The following is a 14527-nucleotide window of genomic DNA, read 5'->3' as shown; positions in this document are numbered from 1 at the left end:
CGGACTGTTAATAAAAAAGGTGACTCGTCCATCACACTGAAAATAAGTGGCCATGAGAGAACCCATTTTACTTGTGTTCTGAGCTGCACAGCATCCGGACTAAAGCTTCCACCGATGGTGATTTTTTAAGCGGCTGACAATGAAAGTTCAGTGAAAGCTGCCATCAAGAGTACAAACTCAATTCCAGCTGTGATTCCTGGGAGCACCACGAAGTATTTGCAGCCACTGGACATCAGCGTGAACCGGGCATTTAAAGTGGCGCTGTGCGTTGAGTGGGAGGCTTGGATGACGAGCGGCGAGAAATCCTTTACCAGAACAGGACGCATGCGAAGAGCATCTTTAACTCAAGTCTGCCAGTGGATCCTAAATGCGTGGAGCCGTGTCACAACGTCCACCATCACCAGCGGGTTTCGAAAGGCTGGACTGCTGCGTGATGAAGAGGACCGCGTGCGCTCAAGTGAGAGCGACAACGAAGAGACTGAAGTGAATGACGAGATCCTGAGGTTTTATTCAATTCAGACACTGAAGAAGAAGACTTTGATGGTTTTAGTGCGCAGGAGGAAGATGAAGAAGGCGATCAATAACTTTTCCTGGTAGGCTGCAGTATATATATTTTTTTTTACTAGTCGTTAGGAGATATTGGAATGTTGTTCGTGCACTGTTCAGTAAAAAAGTATACGCAACGTAATTTGTGTGTTACCGATACGTATGTATATTTAAAAGTAGCTGTGTTACAGGCACTGTTCGAAAAAAAGCATTTGCAATATATATTTGTTTTTGTTACCATACGGATTTAATTAAAAGTTCAAAAATCCTCACGTGTAATATCTTTCTGTGTAAATATCTCATATTACAACGTGGGTCACCTGCGGCTTAAAATCCGGTGCGGCCTGTACAAGTACAAAATTGATTTTCTTTCTAAAATTAGAGCGTGCGGCTTTTAATCAGGTGCGCTCTGTAGTCCGGAATCTACGGTATTTAAAAGAGAGCAGTTTGTGGAAGTCGGTCATTTTCTTCAGCAGTTTAACGGGGCACAACTGCACAAGTACATGCAAGTCGGACCGTAAGGCAGCGGGAGTATTTAAAAGAGAGCAGTTTGACAGAGCGGGCGACGGAATAGAGGGAGACAGAGTAGGAAGGCTTTGTCTCCAGAGGCTGAGGATGAGCTTCACTCCAAGTGAGGTAAGGCCAGGTAAGTTCCTTTAAAAGGAGAATGTTTCAAAAGTTGAGGCAACTAATTGGTAGGTCATGACAGCTGAAATCGGCCCCGTGGTTTATTCATCCTGCAGCATGTGGGAAATCAGGGATACTCTCAGTGTCCCTGACGACTATGTGTGCAGGAAGTGTGTCCAGCTGCAGCTTCTGGCAGACCGCATTGAGCGGCTGGAGCAGCAATTGGATTCATACTTGAGCATCCGCGATGCTGAGAAAGTCATGAATAGCACGTTCAGTGAGTTGGCCACACTGCAGGTAAAGGCTACACGGGCAGAAAGGGAATGGGTGGCCACTAGACAGTGTAGCAGTAGGCAGGTAGTGCAGGAGCTCCCTGAGGTCATCTCCCTCCTAAACAGATATACTGTTTTGGATACTGTTGGGGGAGATGTCTCATCAGGAGAAGGTAGCTGCAGCCAAGTTCATGGCACCATGGGTGGCTCTGTGGCACAGGAGGGAAGGAAAAGGAGTGGGAGAGCTATAGTGATAGGGGATTTGATTGTAAGGGGAATAGATAGGCGTTTCTGCGGCCGCAAACGAGACTCCAGGTGGGTATGTTGCCTCCCTGGTGCAAGGGTCAAGGATGTCTCTGAGCGGCTGCAGGACATTCTGGAATGGGAGGGTGAACAGCCAGTGGTTGTGGTGCACATAGGTACCAACGATATAGGTAAAAAATGGGATGAGGTCCTACAAGGTGAATTTTGGGAGTTAGGAGATAAACTAAAAAGTAGGACCACAAAGGTAATAATCTCTGCATTACTACCAGTGCCACGTGCTAGCCAGAGTAGAAATAGGAGGATATTTCAGATGATTATGGGGCTTGAAAAATGGTGCAAGGAGGAGGGATTCAAATTTCTGGGGCATTGGAACCAGTTCTGGGGGAGGTGGGACCGGTATAAACAAGACGGTCTGCACCTGGGCTGGACTGGAACCAATGTCCTAGGGCGGGGGTCGGCAACCTGCGGCTCCCGAGCCATTTGTGGCTCTTTCACCTCTGTGCTGCGGCTCCCTGTGGCTTTGGGAAATAATTGGTCAGTATTTAATTAAAATGTATTTTATGTTAGTTTGTTAGCTTTTGAAATGTAATTCTAAATTTGAAGATTATGGTGATCTTGTACAATGTAAGTGTGGCGACACATTTTCTGACACATCCGAAACGGCTCTCAATTAGCCAGCATTCCGGCTAAGGGAGATTGCCTACGGGGGTTTGTGAGTACGTGTCTTTTGCAGCATCTGCGTCCATGGGGGCTGGGTTGAGGGAGGCTTAGAAGCAAGGCTGTTTAGTTCGAATAAAGTTATTCGACTGCAGTTTACTGACTGCCTGAACACACCGCTGCAACGTGTTTTTATCGCTATTAATATACGTCACCACTGCCAATACCTGACACCCGCCAGTGCGCGATTTCTTTAATTTTTCGATCCAAGGTAAGCCAACTATGGAGAATTCTAAAAAAAGAAAAGTGACTGAAGAAAACAGAACGTTTAATGATACGTGGACAGATTCATTTGCTTTCACTGTTGACGAGACTGGTTTACCGGTATGCTTAATATGCAATGAGAAACTAGCAAACAACAAAAAGTCAAATGTCGCAAGGCATTTCCAGAGTAAACACGCAGCCTTTGCTCAAAAATATCCGGATGGAGATGAGAGAAAAAAAGCCGTTTCGGAACTGATGCGGAAGGTTGATCTGAGCAAAAATCATTTCCAGAAATGGATGAAGTCAGGAAAATCAACGACATACGCCAGTTATATTGCCGCTCAGGAAATAGTCAGGCACGGGAAGCAGTTTACAGATGGTGAATATATAAAAGAATCTTTCATTAAGATTTCAGAACATCTATTCACGGACTTTAAAAACAAGAGTGAAATTGTGCAGAAAATCAGGGATATGCCCCTCTCTGCAAAGACTGTCAAAGACAGAACCATAAAAATGGCAGAAGACATCACAAGACAGCAAATTAAAGACATCAATTCAGCTGTGGCCTACTCGATTGCCTGTGACGAGTCTAAAGACAAAGGCGATATTGAACAAATAGCGTTGTTCTGCCGGTATGTAAACTCTGCCGGGCCACAGGAAGAACTGATTGAGTTGATACCTCTAAAAGACCAAACACGGGGGGAGGACATCTGTGAGGCTGTCTTGAATTGTTTAAGAGCCAAAGGAATAAAGACCACCCATCTGGTGTCAGTAGCTACTGATGGGGCTCCGAATATGACGGGAACGCACAAGGGATTTGTGGCTTTACTGCAGAAGTCGCTGGACAGAAAGCTGCTGACTTTTCACTGCATCTTGCACCAAGAGGCACTGTGCGCTCAAACATTTCCTCCGGAATGCACAGAAGTAATGGATGTTGTCATTCAGATTGTCAATAAAATAATGGCAAAAAGTTTAAATCACCGTCAATTCCGTTTGTTACTGGACGAGATGGAAAGCGCATATTCTGATCTCCTGCTGCACAACAAAGTCCGGTGGCTGTCCAAAGGGGAGGTGCTGAAACGCTTTGTCGCGTGTCTGGAAGAAGTGAAAACTTTCCTGGGCAGCAAAGGGCTCAACTTTCCTGAGCTGGAACAGCCAGAGTGGCTGGAAAAGCTACACTTCATGGTAGACATGACAGCGCACCTGAACACGCTGAACACAGCTCTTCAGGGGAAAGGACGCACAGCCCTGCACATGTTGGAGGATGTCTTGGCATTCGAGCGAAAGTTGACAGTGCTTGCCAGAGATTTACAGAAAGGCACTTTGTCTCACTTCCCCAATTTGAGAGAGTTCAAACAAGGTCACGACATGATAATTTCGGAGTATTTACATTCTGCAATCATCGCAATGCAAACATCGTTTGGGAAACGCTTCTGTGAGTTCAGAGAGGAAAAAAACACATTATCCTTCCCGGTCACTCCCTTAAGCATCGATCCTTCCCTACTGAATACGACTGCATTGGCAGGTGTGAGTCAACCTGATCTTGAGATGGAACTGGCCGACATAGCCGACAAAGACATATGGGTGTCCAAGTTTAGACGCTTGACAGCAGACCTTGAAGATGTTGCCCGTCAGAAGGCCGTTCTTGCTCAGAATCACAAATGGAGTGATATTGAAAACCTTCCAAATCCGGACCAACTTGTGTTTGAAACATGGAATGCTGTGCCCGACATTTATGTAAACATGAAAAAGTATGCGCTTGGAGTCCTGTCGATCTTTGGATCCACATATGTATGTGAGCAGGTGTTCTCCAACATGAACTTTATTAAAAACAAACATCGCACACGCCTCACAGATGACAGCTTGCGATCCTGTGTAAAGATGAAGGTGACGTCATACAGCCCTGATGTGCAGACGCTGTGCGCTGAGGTCCAGGAGCAGAAATCCCATTAACCAAGTATGATAAATATTTTAATTGCCTATTATTGTATGTATATTCATATTTTTTCATTGTTCAGTGAAATAGTCCTTTTATTTTTCAGGCTGACAGCTGGCTGATGTTATTTTTGGTTTGCTGCTGGCGGAAAATTTAAGTTCGGCGTTTTTCATAAATACAAGAAGGACTCAAATAGACATTGAGTATTTTACTTAAAAGTAACTTTCAACCCAACGTCTTTTTTTCGGAGTTCAAAATGTTTTTGTTGCATGCAGAAATGTAATTTCGTTTTCTCTGCAGGAGTTCATCAATTTCATAAATGCAACACATTATAGTTTGTTTATACATAGCATAAAGGCAAAAAAAACGTTGTATGCAGTGTTATTTCATTTTAAATGTCAAACGGGTTTTGCGGCTCCCAGTGTTTTCTTTTCTGTGGGAAACGGGTCCAAGTGGCTCTTTCAGTGGTAAAGGTTGCTGACCCCTGTCCTAGGGGGAGTGTTTGCTACTGCTGTTCAGGAGGATTTAAACAAATGTGGCAGGGGGATGGGAACAAGTTCAGAGAGGCAGAGGGGTATAAAATGAGGGTAGAAGCAAAACATAGTAAGGTGAAGTGGCAGGCAGGCAAATCCAGGGCAAAAATCAAAAAGGGCCACTTTTCAACATAATTGTATAAGGGCTAAGAGTGTTGTAAAATCAAGCCTGAAGGCTTTGTGTGTCAATGCGAGGAGCATTCGTAACAGTGGATGAATTGAATGTACAGATAGTTATTAATGAATATGATATAGTTGGGATCACAGAGACATGGCTCCGGGTGACCAAGGATGGGAGCTCAACATCCAGGGATTTTCAATATTCAGGAGGGATAGACAGGAAAGAAAAGGAGGTGGGGGAGCATTGCTGGTTAGAGAGGAGATTAACACAATAGAAAGGAAGGACATTAGCCTGGAGGATGTGGAATCGATATGGGTAGAGCTGCATAACACTAAGGGACAGAAAAAGCTGGTGGGAGTTGTGTACAGGCCACCTAACAGTAGTAGTGAGGTTGGGGATGGCATTAAACAGGAAATTAGAAATGCATGCAATAAAGGATCAGCAGTTATAATGGGTGACTTCAATTTACATATAGATTGGGTGAACCAAATTGGTAAGGGTGCTGCAAAGAGGATTTCTTGGAATGTATGCGGGATGGTTTTCTGAACCAACATGTCGAGGAACCAGCTAGAGAGCAGGCCATTCTACACTGGGTATTGAGCAATGAGGAAGGGTTAGTTCGCAATCTTGTTGTGCAAGGCCCCTTGGGTAAGAGTGACAATAATATGGTGGAATTCTTCATTAAGATAGAGAGTGACATAGTTAATTCAGAAACAAAGGTTCTTTCTTTTTACAATATTTTTATTCGGAAGAAAAAAAAAGATTTATAGAGTGCAACACATAGACACATCTCAACATAACTTGTGTACATTCATATATTGTAATAAAATTGATCAAAATGTTATAGCATAACACATAAAGGCATACCACTCTGTAATCAAAAATTTAAAGATAGGTCATACATCATAAAATAAATTTTTTTATATATAAAAAAGTCAACCCCCTACCAACTACCAAAGAAAAATGCTGATGGATGACAATGGATACTTAGGAAAAAAAACATATTCACTTAAGAAGAGAAGATAAAAATATACATAAAAGTCTGTGCACTGTTAAACTTTATAAATTGGAAAAGTAATTTAGGAAAGGTCTCCAAATATCATAAAAAGATTGTTTCGAATTTAAGACTGAGCAGCGGATCTTTTCTAAATTTAAATACGACATAATATCACATAGACATTGAAGATGTGTAGGAGGAGTAGACTCCTTCCATTTAAGCAAGATTGCTCTTCTTGCTAAAAGAGAGGTAAAAACTAAAACCTGTAGGTAAGGAATATTTAAAGTTATATCATCATTTGCAATAATACCAAACAAGGCAGTTAGGGGATTTGGGTCAAATTGGACCCTAAAAAGTTGAGAGAAGGTATGAAATACTTCCCGCCAAAACTTTTCAATTGTAGGGCAAAACCAAAACATATGAATTAAAGAGGCATCAGCAGAGTTGCATTTATTACAAAGTGGAGAAACATTCGGGTAAAAACTGGAGAGCTTCTGTTTAGAAATTAAGCTCTATGAACCACTTTAAATTGTAAAAGAGAATGATGAGCACAGTAAGATGATTTATTAACCCGTTTAAGAATTTTATTTCATCTATCGTCAGAAATCTGACAATTTAGGTCATCCTCCCAAGCTTTTTTTAAAAAGTCTTGTCTAGAATCAATCAACAAGTTATAGATACCGGTAATAGAACCATTAACAAAAGGTTTTAAATTTAAAAGATCGTCCAGTAAATTTTTATCAGGACCTATAGGAAACGTAGCTAATTGGAAATGTAGAAAATCTCTAATTTGAAGGTATCTGTAAAAATGTGATTTTGGGAGTGCAAATTTATTTGACAATTGGTCAAATGAAGCAAGAGATCCTGAGATAAACAGGTCCCAAAAACACTTACTACCTAATTCATCCCAATCTTTAAAGACTTTATCAGTCATGGAAGGGATAAAAAAATAATTAAGGAGAATGGGAGATGATAATGAAAAATTCACTAAACCAAAAACTTTTCTAAATTGAGACCAGATCCTTAAAGTTTGCTTAACAATTATGTTATCAGTTGTTTTATTTGCTGAAAAAGAAGAGTATGATCCAGGAAGAGACAACAGAGGAATTTTTTACAGAATTAACTTCTAAGGAGACCCATGATGGGCAATCTTTATGATAAATATAATAGGACCAGAAAGTAATATTCCTTATATTGGCAGCCCAATAGTAAAACCTAAAATTGGGTAGGGCTAGTCCACCCATCTGTTTATTTCTTTGTAAGTAAACTTTACTTAAACGAGCTTGTTTATTATTTCAAATACAAGAGGTTAAAGTTGAATCTAAAGAATCAAAGAACGTCTTAGGAATAAAAATAGGTAAGGCCTGAAAAAGATATAAAAATTTAGGAAGAATCTTCATTTTAATCGAATTAATTCGGCCAATTAGGGATATAGAAAGAGGGGGCCATTTAGAAAGCGTCTTTTTCACATAATTCAATAAGGGGTTTAAGTTTTCTTTGAATAATGGTTTTCTGAATCAACATGTCGAGGAACCAACTAGAGAGCAGGCCATTCTAGATTGGGTATTGAGCAATGAGGAAGGGTTAGTTAGCAATCTTGTCGTGCGAGGCCCCTTGGGTAAGAGTGACCATAATATGGTGGAATTCATCATTAAGATGGAGAGTGACATAGTTAATTCAGAAGCAAAGGTTCTGAACTTAAAGAAGGGTAACTTTGAAGGTATGAGACATGAATTAGCTAAGATAGACTGGCAAATGATACTTAAAGGGTTGACGGTGGATATGCAATGGCAAGCATTTAAAGATCGCATGGATGAACTACAACAATTGTTCATCCCAGTTTGGCAAAAGAATAAACCAAGGAAGGTATTGCACCCGTGGCTGACAAGGAAAATTAGGGATAGTATCAAGTCCGAAGAAGAAACATACAAATTAGCCAGAAAATGCAGCACACCTGAGGACTGGGAGAAATTCAGAGTCCAGCAGAGGAGGACAAAGGGCTTGATTAGGAAAGGGGAAAAGATTATGAGAGAAAGCTGGCAGGGAACATAAAAACTGACTGCAAAAGCTTTTATAAATATGTGAAAAGAAAAAGATTGGTTAAGACAAATGTAGGTCCCTTTCAGTCAGAAACAGGCAAATTGATGATGGGGAACAAGGACATGGCAGACCAATTGAATAACTACTTTGGTTCTGTCTTCAAAAGGAAGACATAAATAATCTTCCGGAAATAGTAGGGGACTGAGGGTCCAGTGAAATGGAGGAACTGAGGAGAATACATGTTAGTAGGGAAGTGGTGTTAGGTAAATTGAAGGGATTAAAGGCAGATAAATCCCCAGGGCCAGATGGTCTGCATCCCAGAGTGCTTAAGGAAGTAGCCCAAGAAATAGTGGATGCATTAGTGATAATTTTTCAAAACTCTTTAGATTCTGGATTAGTTCCTGAGGATTGGAGGGTGGCTAATGTAACCCCACTTTTTAAAAAACGAGGGAGAAAGAAACCAGGGAATTATAGACCGGTTAGCCTAACATGAGTGGTGGGGAAAATGCTGGAGTCAATTATCAAAGATGTGATAACAGCACATTTGGAAAGTAGTGAAATCATTGGACAAAGTCAGCATGGATTTGTGAAAGGAAAATCATGTTTGACAAATCTTACAGAATTTTTTGAGGATGTAACTAGTAGAGTGGATAGGAGAGAACCAGTGGATGTGGTATATTTGGATTTTCAAAAGGCTTTTGACAAGGTCCCACACAGGAGATTAGTGTGCAAACTTAAAGCACACAGTATTGGGGGTATGGTATTGATGTGGATAGAGAATTGGTTGGCAGACAGGAAGTAAAGAGTGGGAATAAACGGGACCTTTTCAGAATGGCAGGCAGTGACTAGTGGGGTACTGCAAGGCCCAGTGCTGGGACCCCAGGTTTTTCCAATATAAATGATTTAGATGAGGGAATTAAATGCAGCATCTCCAAGTTTGCAGATGACACGAAGCTGGGCGGCAGTGTTAGCTGTGAGGAGGATGCTAAAAGGATTCAGGGTGACTTGGATAGGTTAGGTGAGTGGGCAAATTCATGGCAGATGCAATTTAATATGAATAAATATGAGGTTATCCACTTTGGTGACAAGAACAGGAAAACAGATTATTATCTGAATGGTGGGCCAATTAGGAAAAGGGGAGGTACAACGAGACCTGGGTGTCATTGTACACCAGTCATTGAAAGTGGGCATGCAGGTACAGCAGGCGGTGAAGAAGGCAAATGGTATGTTAGCATTCATAGCAAGAGGATGCAAGTACAGGAGCAGTTGTACACAGCCTTGGTGAGACCACACCTGGAGTATTGTGTGCAGCTTTGGTCCCCTAATCTGAGGAAAGACATTCTTACCATAGAAGGAGTACAAAGAAGATTCACCAGATTGGTTTCTGGGATGGCAGGACTTTCATATGAAGAAAGACTGGATCGACTAGGCTTATACTCACTGGAATTTAGAAGATTGAGGGGGGATCTTATTGAAATGTATAAAATGCTAAAGGGATTGGATGGGCTAGATGCAGCAAGATTGTTCCTGATGTTGGGGAAGTCCAGAACAAGGGGTCACAGTTTAAGGGTAAAGGGGAAGCCTTTTAGGACCGAGATGAGGAGAAACTTCTTCACACAGAGAGTGGTGAATCTGTGGAATTCTCTGCCACAGGAAACAGTTGAGGCCGGTACATTGGCTATATTTAAGAGCAAGTTAGATATGGCCCTTGTAGCTAAAGGGATCAGGGGGTATGGAGAGAAATCAGGTACAGGGTTCTGAGTTGGATGATCAGCCATGATCATACTGAATGGCAGTGCAGGCTCGAAGGGCTGAATGGCCTCCTGCACCTATTTTCTGTTTCTAAACACCCGGTGTGCAGAGAGAGAGGAAGAGGAAAACAAATCGTACAAGGAATAAAAGCAAGCAAACAGCATTCAGAACTGAAATTGACAAATCCAGGCATCACTGTAGGCAATCTCGATATCCACTGGTTGCAGGCACAACCTCAGTCCAACACAGAGTTGAGCAAACTCAACAGAGCTGTGAGCAGAACTGGCCAGATCCTTGCTTGCGACCATGACTCTCCGACCATTTCAATCTGACTCAGCGCTTAAATCATCCAAACCTCAGGTCATTCCTCGCTCTCAGACTTGAGCTCTGCCACTTTGATGCGGCCAGTACCCAGCCATTCCAGTTCGGCTCAGCTCTTAAATCGGTCAAACTTCGTATCTTTCCTTGCCTCGCCTCGACTCCCCCGCATCAAATTTGTCCAGCTTGGTCGTGCCGCAGCTGTCCTGCCCCAGCGAGGCTCCAGCCACGCCACAAAAACACCAGATCACACAAGTGATACAGTTCAACTCCAACAGGGAAGCCACTAGCCACCGGTTGCAGCAATCGTTTAACAGAAAAAGTGTGAATAACTATTTAGTTGCTTCCTTCATTTCATTGACTACCAGCAAGTTGTTTAAACCAGTAAGTAACGCCAGTTTAAAATGGAATGACATTGTTCAGCTTTTTCATACAGCCGCATTAGTGAAATTTCCTCCTGTGGCAGCCATTCTGTAGTTAGCCAGTTCATATAACTGACTGCAAGATGCTTTAGCTTTGTACAACACTGTGGCTATCTGGTTGATCAGTTTATTCATTATGATTGTCAGGCCTGAATCTGGCCAGTTCTGCTCACAGCTCTGTTGAGTTTGCTCAACTCTGTGTTGGACTGAGGTTGTGCCTGCAACCAGTGGACATCGAGATTGCCTGCAGTGATGCCTGGATTTGTCAATTTCAGTTTATTCATTATGATTGTCAGGCCTGAATCTGATTTCATTACTGATATCTGGCTTGCTACGATGCAGCCCAATGCTTGTTGCCAGGGGATCCTTCTCAACACTTTGTAATGGAAGTTCTCCCATTTCTGAAGTCCAAAAATCTGGTTTTGTTAGGAGTTAAGGCCTTTTGCTGGATCATTAGGCTGCATGTAAATTGATAGAAAATTAATTTATTATTGTCACAGAATGAAGAACATTATAGCACAGTATTCTGTAGGTCTTTTGTCCCATGATGTTGTGCCAGCCTTTTAACCTACTCTAAGATCAATCTAGCCCTTCCCTCCCACATAGCCCTCCATTTTTCTATCATCCATATGCCTATCTAAGAGTCCCTTAAATGTCCCTAATCCCTTATCTGCCACTACCACCAATCCAACAGTGCATTCCACGCACCCACAACTCTGTGTAAAAAAAAAAATGCCTCTGACATGCCCCCCTATACTTTACTCCCAACACCTTAAAATTATGCCTCCTTATGTAAGCCATTTCTACTGAGGGAAAAAAGTTGTGGCTGTCCACTCTATCCATGCCTCTCATCACCTTGTACATCTCTATCAAGTCCTCCCTCGTCCTCCTTCTCTCCAAAGAGAAAACCCTTAAGTAGTAAGGTACAGCGAAAAACTGTTTTGCAAGGGTACAAAGAAAATGCAGTGCAGGCGGAGAATAAGGTGCAGACGTTGATGAGTCAGATCATGAGGTCAGGCGTCCATCTTATCAGACAAAGAGATCTCTATTGTACTCTTGTTTATTTTATTGTAACTCAGTGGAATTTTTTTTATGCCTTGCACTGTAATGCTGCAATGAAACAACAAATTCTTCATGGCATACGTCAGTGATAATAAACCTGACTCTGATTCAACAATCAAATAACTGCTGATGGAAACCGTCCTTAAGCCTGCTGGTACATGCTTTCAGGCTTTTGTACCTTTTGCTTGGTGGAAGGGGGATTTCCCATCGGGCAGAAGATTAAAAAAAAGCCACACACTCGCAGACTCTGCATTTAATTCAGCACTGAATAACAATTAGAAAATCTGGGCCACGGTCATTGTTGATGCACAGATAAACCAACTACCAGTGAAGTTCTGAATTTAATCATTCATCTAACATCTTTTATATGGTTGGATGGTGGCTCTCTGGATAATTATGTGTGCCTGACAAACCAGCAGTTCAATTCCCCTTTGTGTGGCTAACCTGCATTTTCAGGAAGTTTAGTAAGGTTCTGCGCTTAAAGATTTTAATTAGATTGAAAGTTCAAGTTTATTGTCATCTGTACATATACTGTACAAAAAAACAAAACAGCGTTCCTCCAGAGCACGGTACACCCACAAAACATATAGCACATACAGCACATAAAACAAAATATTACCACAAAACAGTAATAAAATGTAATTCAAAATGCACGTAGTTCACAGCACAGGTAAGCAGCAAACAGCTGGCTGTCTTGGTGACAAGTCCTTGGTGGTGTTGGGGTATTCATGTGAGGGAAGAAGTTATTACCCATTCTGGGGTCTTAGTCCTGATGCTTCTGTACTTCCTTCTTGATGGTAGAGGGTCAAAGAGTTAGTGGGATGGGTGGTAGGGATCCTCAACAATGCTTCAGGCCCTTCGTCTGCAACGCTTCCAGTAAATGTTACAAATAGGTGGGGGGGATGGGAGAGACCCTGGTGATCCTCTCGGCAGATTTTTGCTATGCTCTGTAGGATCTTACAGATCTTCCTTGCAGCTTCCATAACACGCAATGAAGCCAGACAGGACACTCTCAATTGTGCTCCTGCATAAAGTTATTAGAATGGGGACAAGGGAGCCTTGCATGCCTCAGTCTTCTCAGAATGTGTAGATGCTGCTGTGCCTTCTTGACTAATTAAGTGTTGAGGGTCCAGGTTAGATTGTCCGTTACGTGCACAGCAAGTAACTTCGTGCTCTTAACTCTCTCCATGGCAGAGCCACTAATGCACAATGGAGAGTGATTGACCAGCTCCTTCATGAATTCCACAATCATCTCTTTTGTCCACATTGAATTTCGAGTTGCTGTTCTCACATTATTTGAAAGTTGGAGTAATCCCTTAATGGAATACCCTGTGCTGGGGCAGGACTTCTAGGCCTCACACTCACAATTGATTCCTGAGGTTGTCATGAAGGTTAATTAGATGCACAGACTTTCAGCAAAATCCATCAGTGAAGAGGAAGTCGGCCAACGAAATTAAGAGAAATGGCAACATGCCAGTCAGTATGTAGCAGTTTAGGTCTCGGTCACATCCTTTGAAAAAGCAGAAATGAGGCGAAGGATAGGAACAAGAGCTCTGGTTACTGCTTCTCTGTAAGTATGAAGAGGACTAGAAACTGATATTAGTGTTCAGCTGTTTGAAGTGCTTATTTAATGTATTGAGAATGCAGCTGTGTAATTTTTCTCAAGGTTTCACAGTAGTGAACATATGCCGTTTACTGAAAATTAGAAACTTCATTTGTATGGTTTGTAAAGTAAATATCTATCATGAACAGCTCTCAAGCAGAAGATTGAGCAACTTTACTTGCTGACAAACCAAACTTGTTTTTTCTCTGTCTTTTAAGGAGGGGCACGGAGGCACCATAGAAACGCTGCTCACATTAAGAGCTGATGTGCATGCAAAGGATTCCAAAGGTCGTTCTGGTGAGATTTTCTTTTTACAAAAGGGCTTGCCAGTAGGTTCACACACTAACATACTCCATTTAGCTGCCTCTTTAACACACTAATGTCTGCAATATTCACATTTGTTACCTCAAAGTAACAGATCTCTAGAGTTAACAGTCAATGCTGAAAATAAGATTATGGTTTATTTTGATAAACGGAGTCATAAAGTACAGCATAGAAACAGACCTTTCAGCCCATCTAGTCTATACCGAAACCATTTAAACTGCCTACTCCTATCAGCGTGCACCAGGACCACAGTCCTCCGTTATCCAAACTTCTCTTAAATGTTGAAATCAACCACTTGAGCTGGCAGCTTGTTCCACACTGTTAAGACCCTCTGAGTGAGGAAGTTTCCCCTCATGTTCCCCTTAAACTTCTCACCTTTCACCCTTAAGCCATGACCTCTGGTTGTAGTCCCACTCAACCTCAGGGGGAAAAGCCTGTTTGAATTTACCCTGTCTATACCCCTCATAATCAGGGCTTAAAATGATTGTTTTTTTAGAGACAATTGTATGTTTATTGTTATCTACAATCTCATTTGGTGGGCAACCAAATCAGGAAATATCAGAGCACCCAGGGAAATCCCACATAGTCATAGTGAAACATGCCAACTCCACACAGGAAGCGTCAGAGGTCACAAATGAGCCCAGGCTGCTCTTTATCTGTATCACTGCACTGCTCTCTTTTGCAGGGAGCAAAGATTTCACCAAGTTTCCTTTCATAAAATGAGAAGCCTGTGGTCCATCGTGTCCATGCCTGTGAGAAATAGGGCCCTTTAAGTTTCTCCAACTTTCC

General features: G+C 42.0%; 1 protein-coding gene across 2 annotated transcripts in view; it reads left to right on the top strand.

The window, feature by feature from the left end:
* ankrd16 (ankyrin repeat domain 16) overlaps positions 1–14527 on the top strand; it is a 49108-nt gene that overhangs the window by 31949 nt on the left and 2632 nt on the right. Inside the window, exon 6 of one of the 2 annotated variants that reach the window (XM_059987382.1) lies at positions 13633–13702. In XM_059987382.1, coding sequence (XP_059843365.1) covers positions 13633–13702 — 70 coding nt within the window. Of the gene's footprint in view, positions 1–13632; positions 13712–14527 lie in introns of both variants that reach the window. The other variant, XM_059987381.1, reaches the window with a different exon arrangement.

This window comes from Hypanus sabinus, chromosome 13 (assembly GCF_030144855.1).
Source record: "Hypanus sabinus isolate sHypSab1 chromosome 13, sHypSab1.hap1, whole genome shotgun sequence".
NCBI classification, from domain to species: Eukaryota; Metazoa; Chordata; class Chondrichthyes; order Myliobatiformes; family Dasyatidae; genus Hypanus; species Hypanus sabinus.
This window is presented reverse-complemented; position numbering and strand designations above follow the sequence as displayed.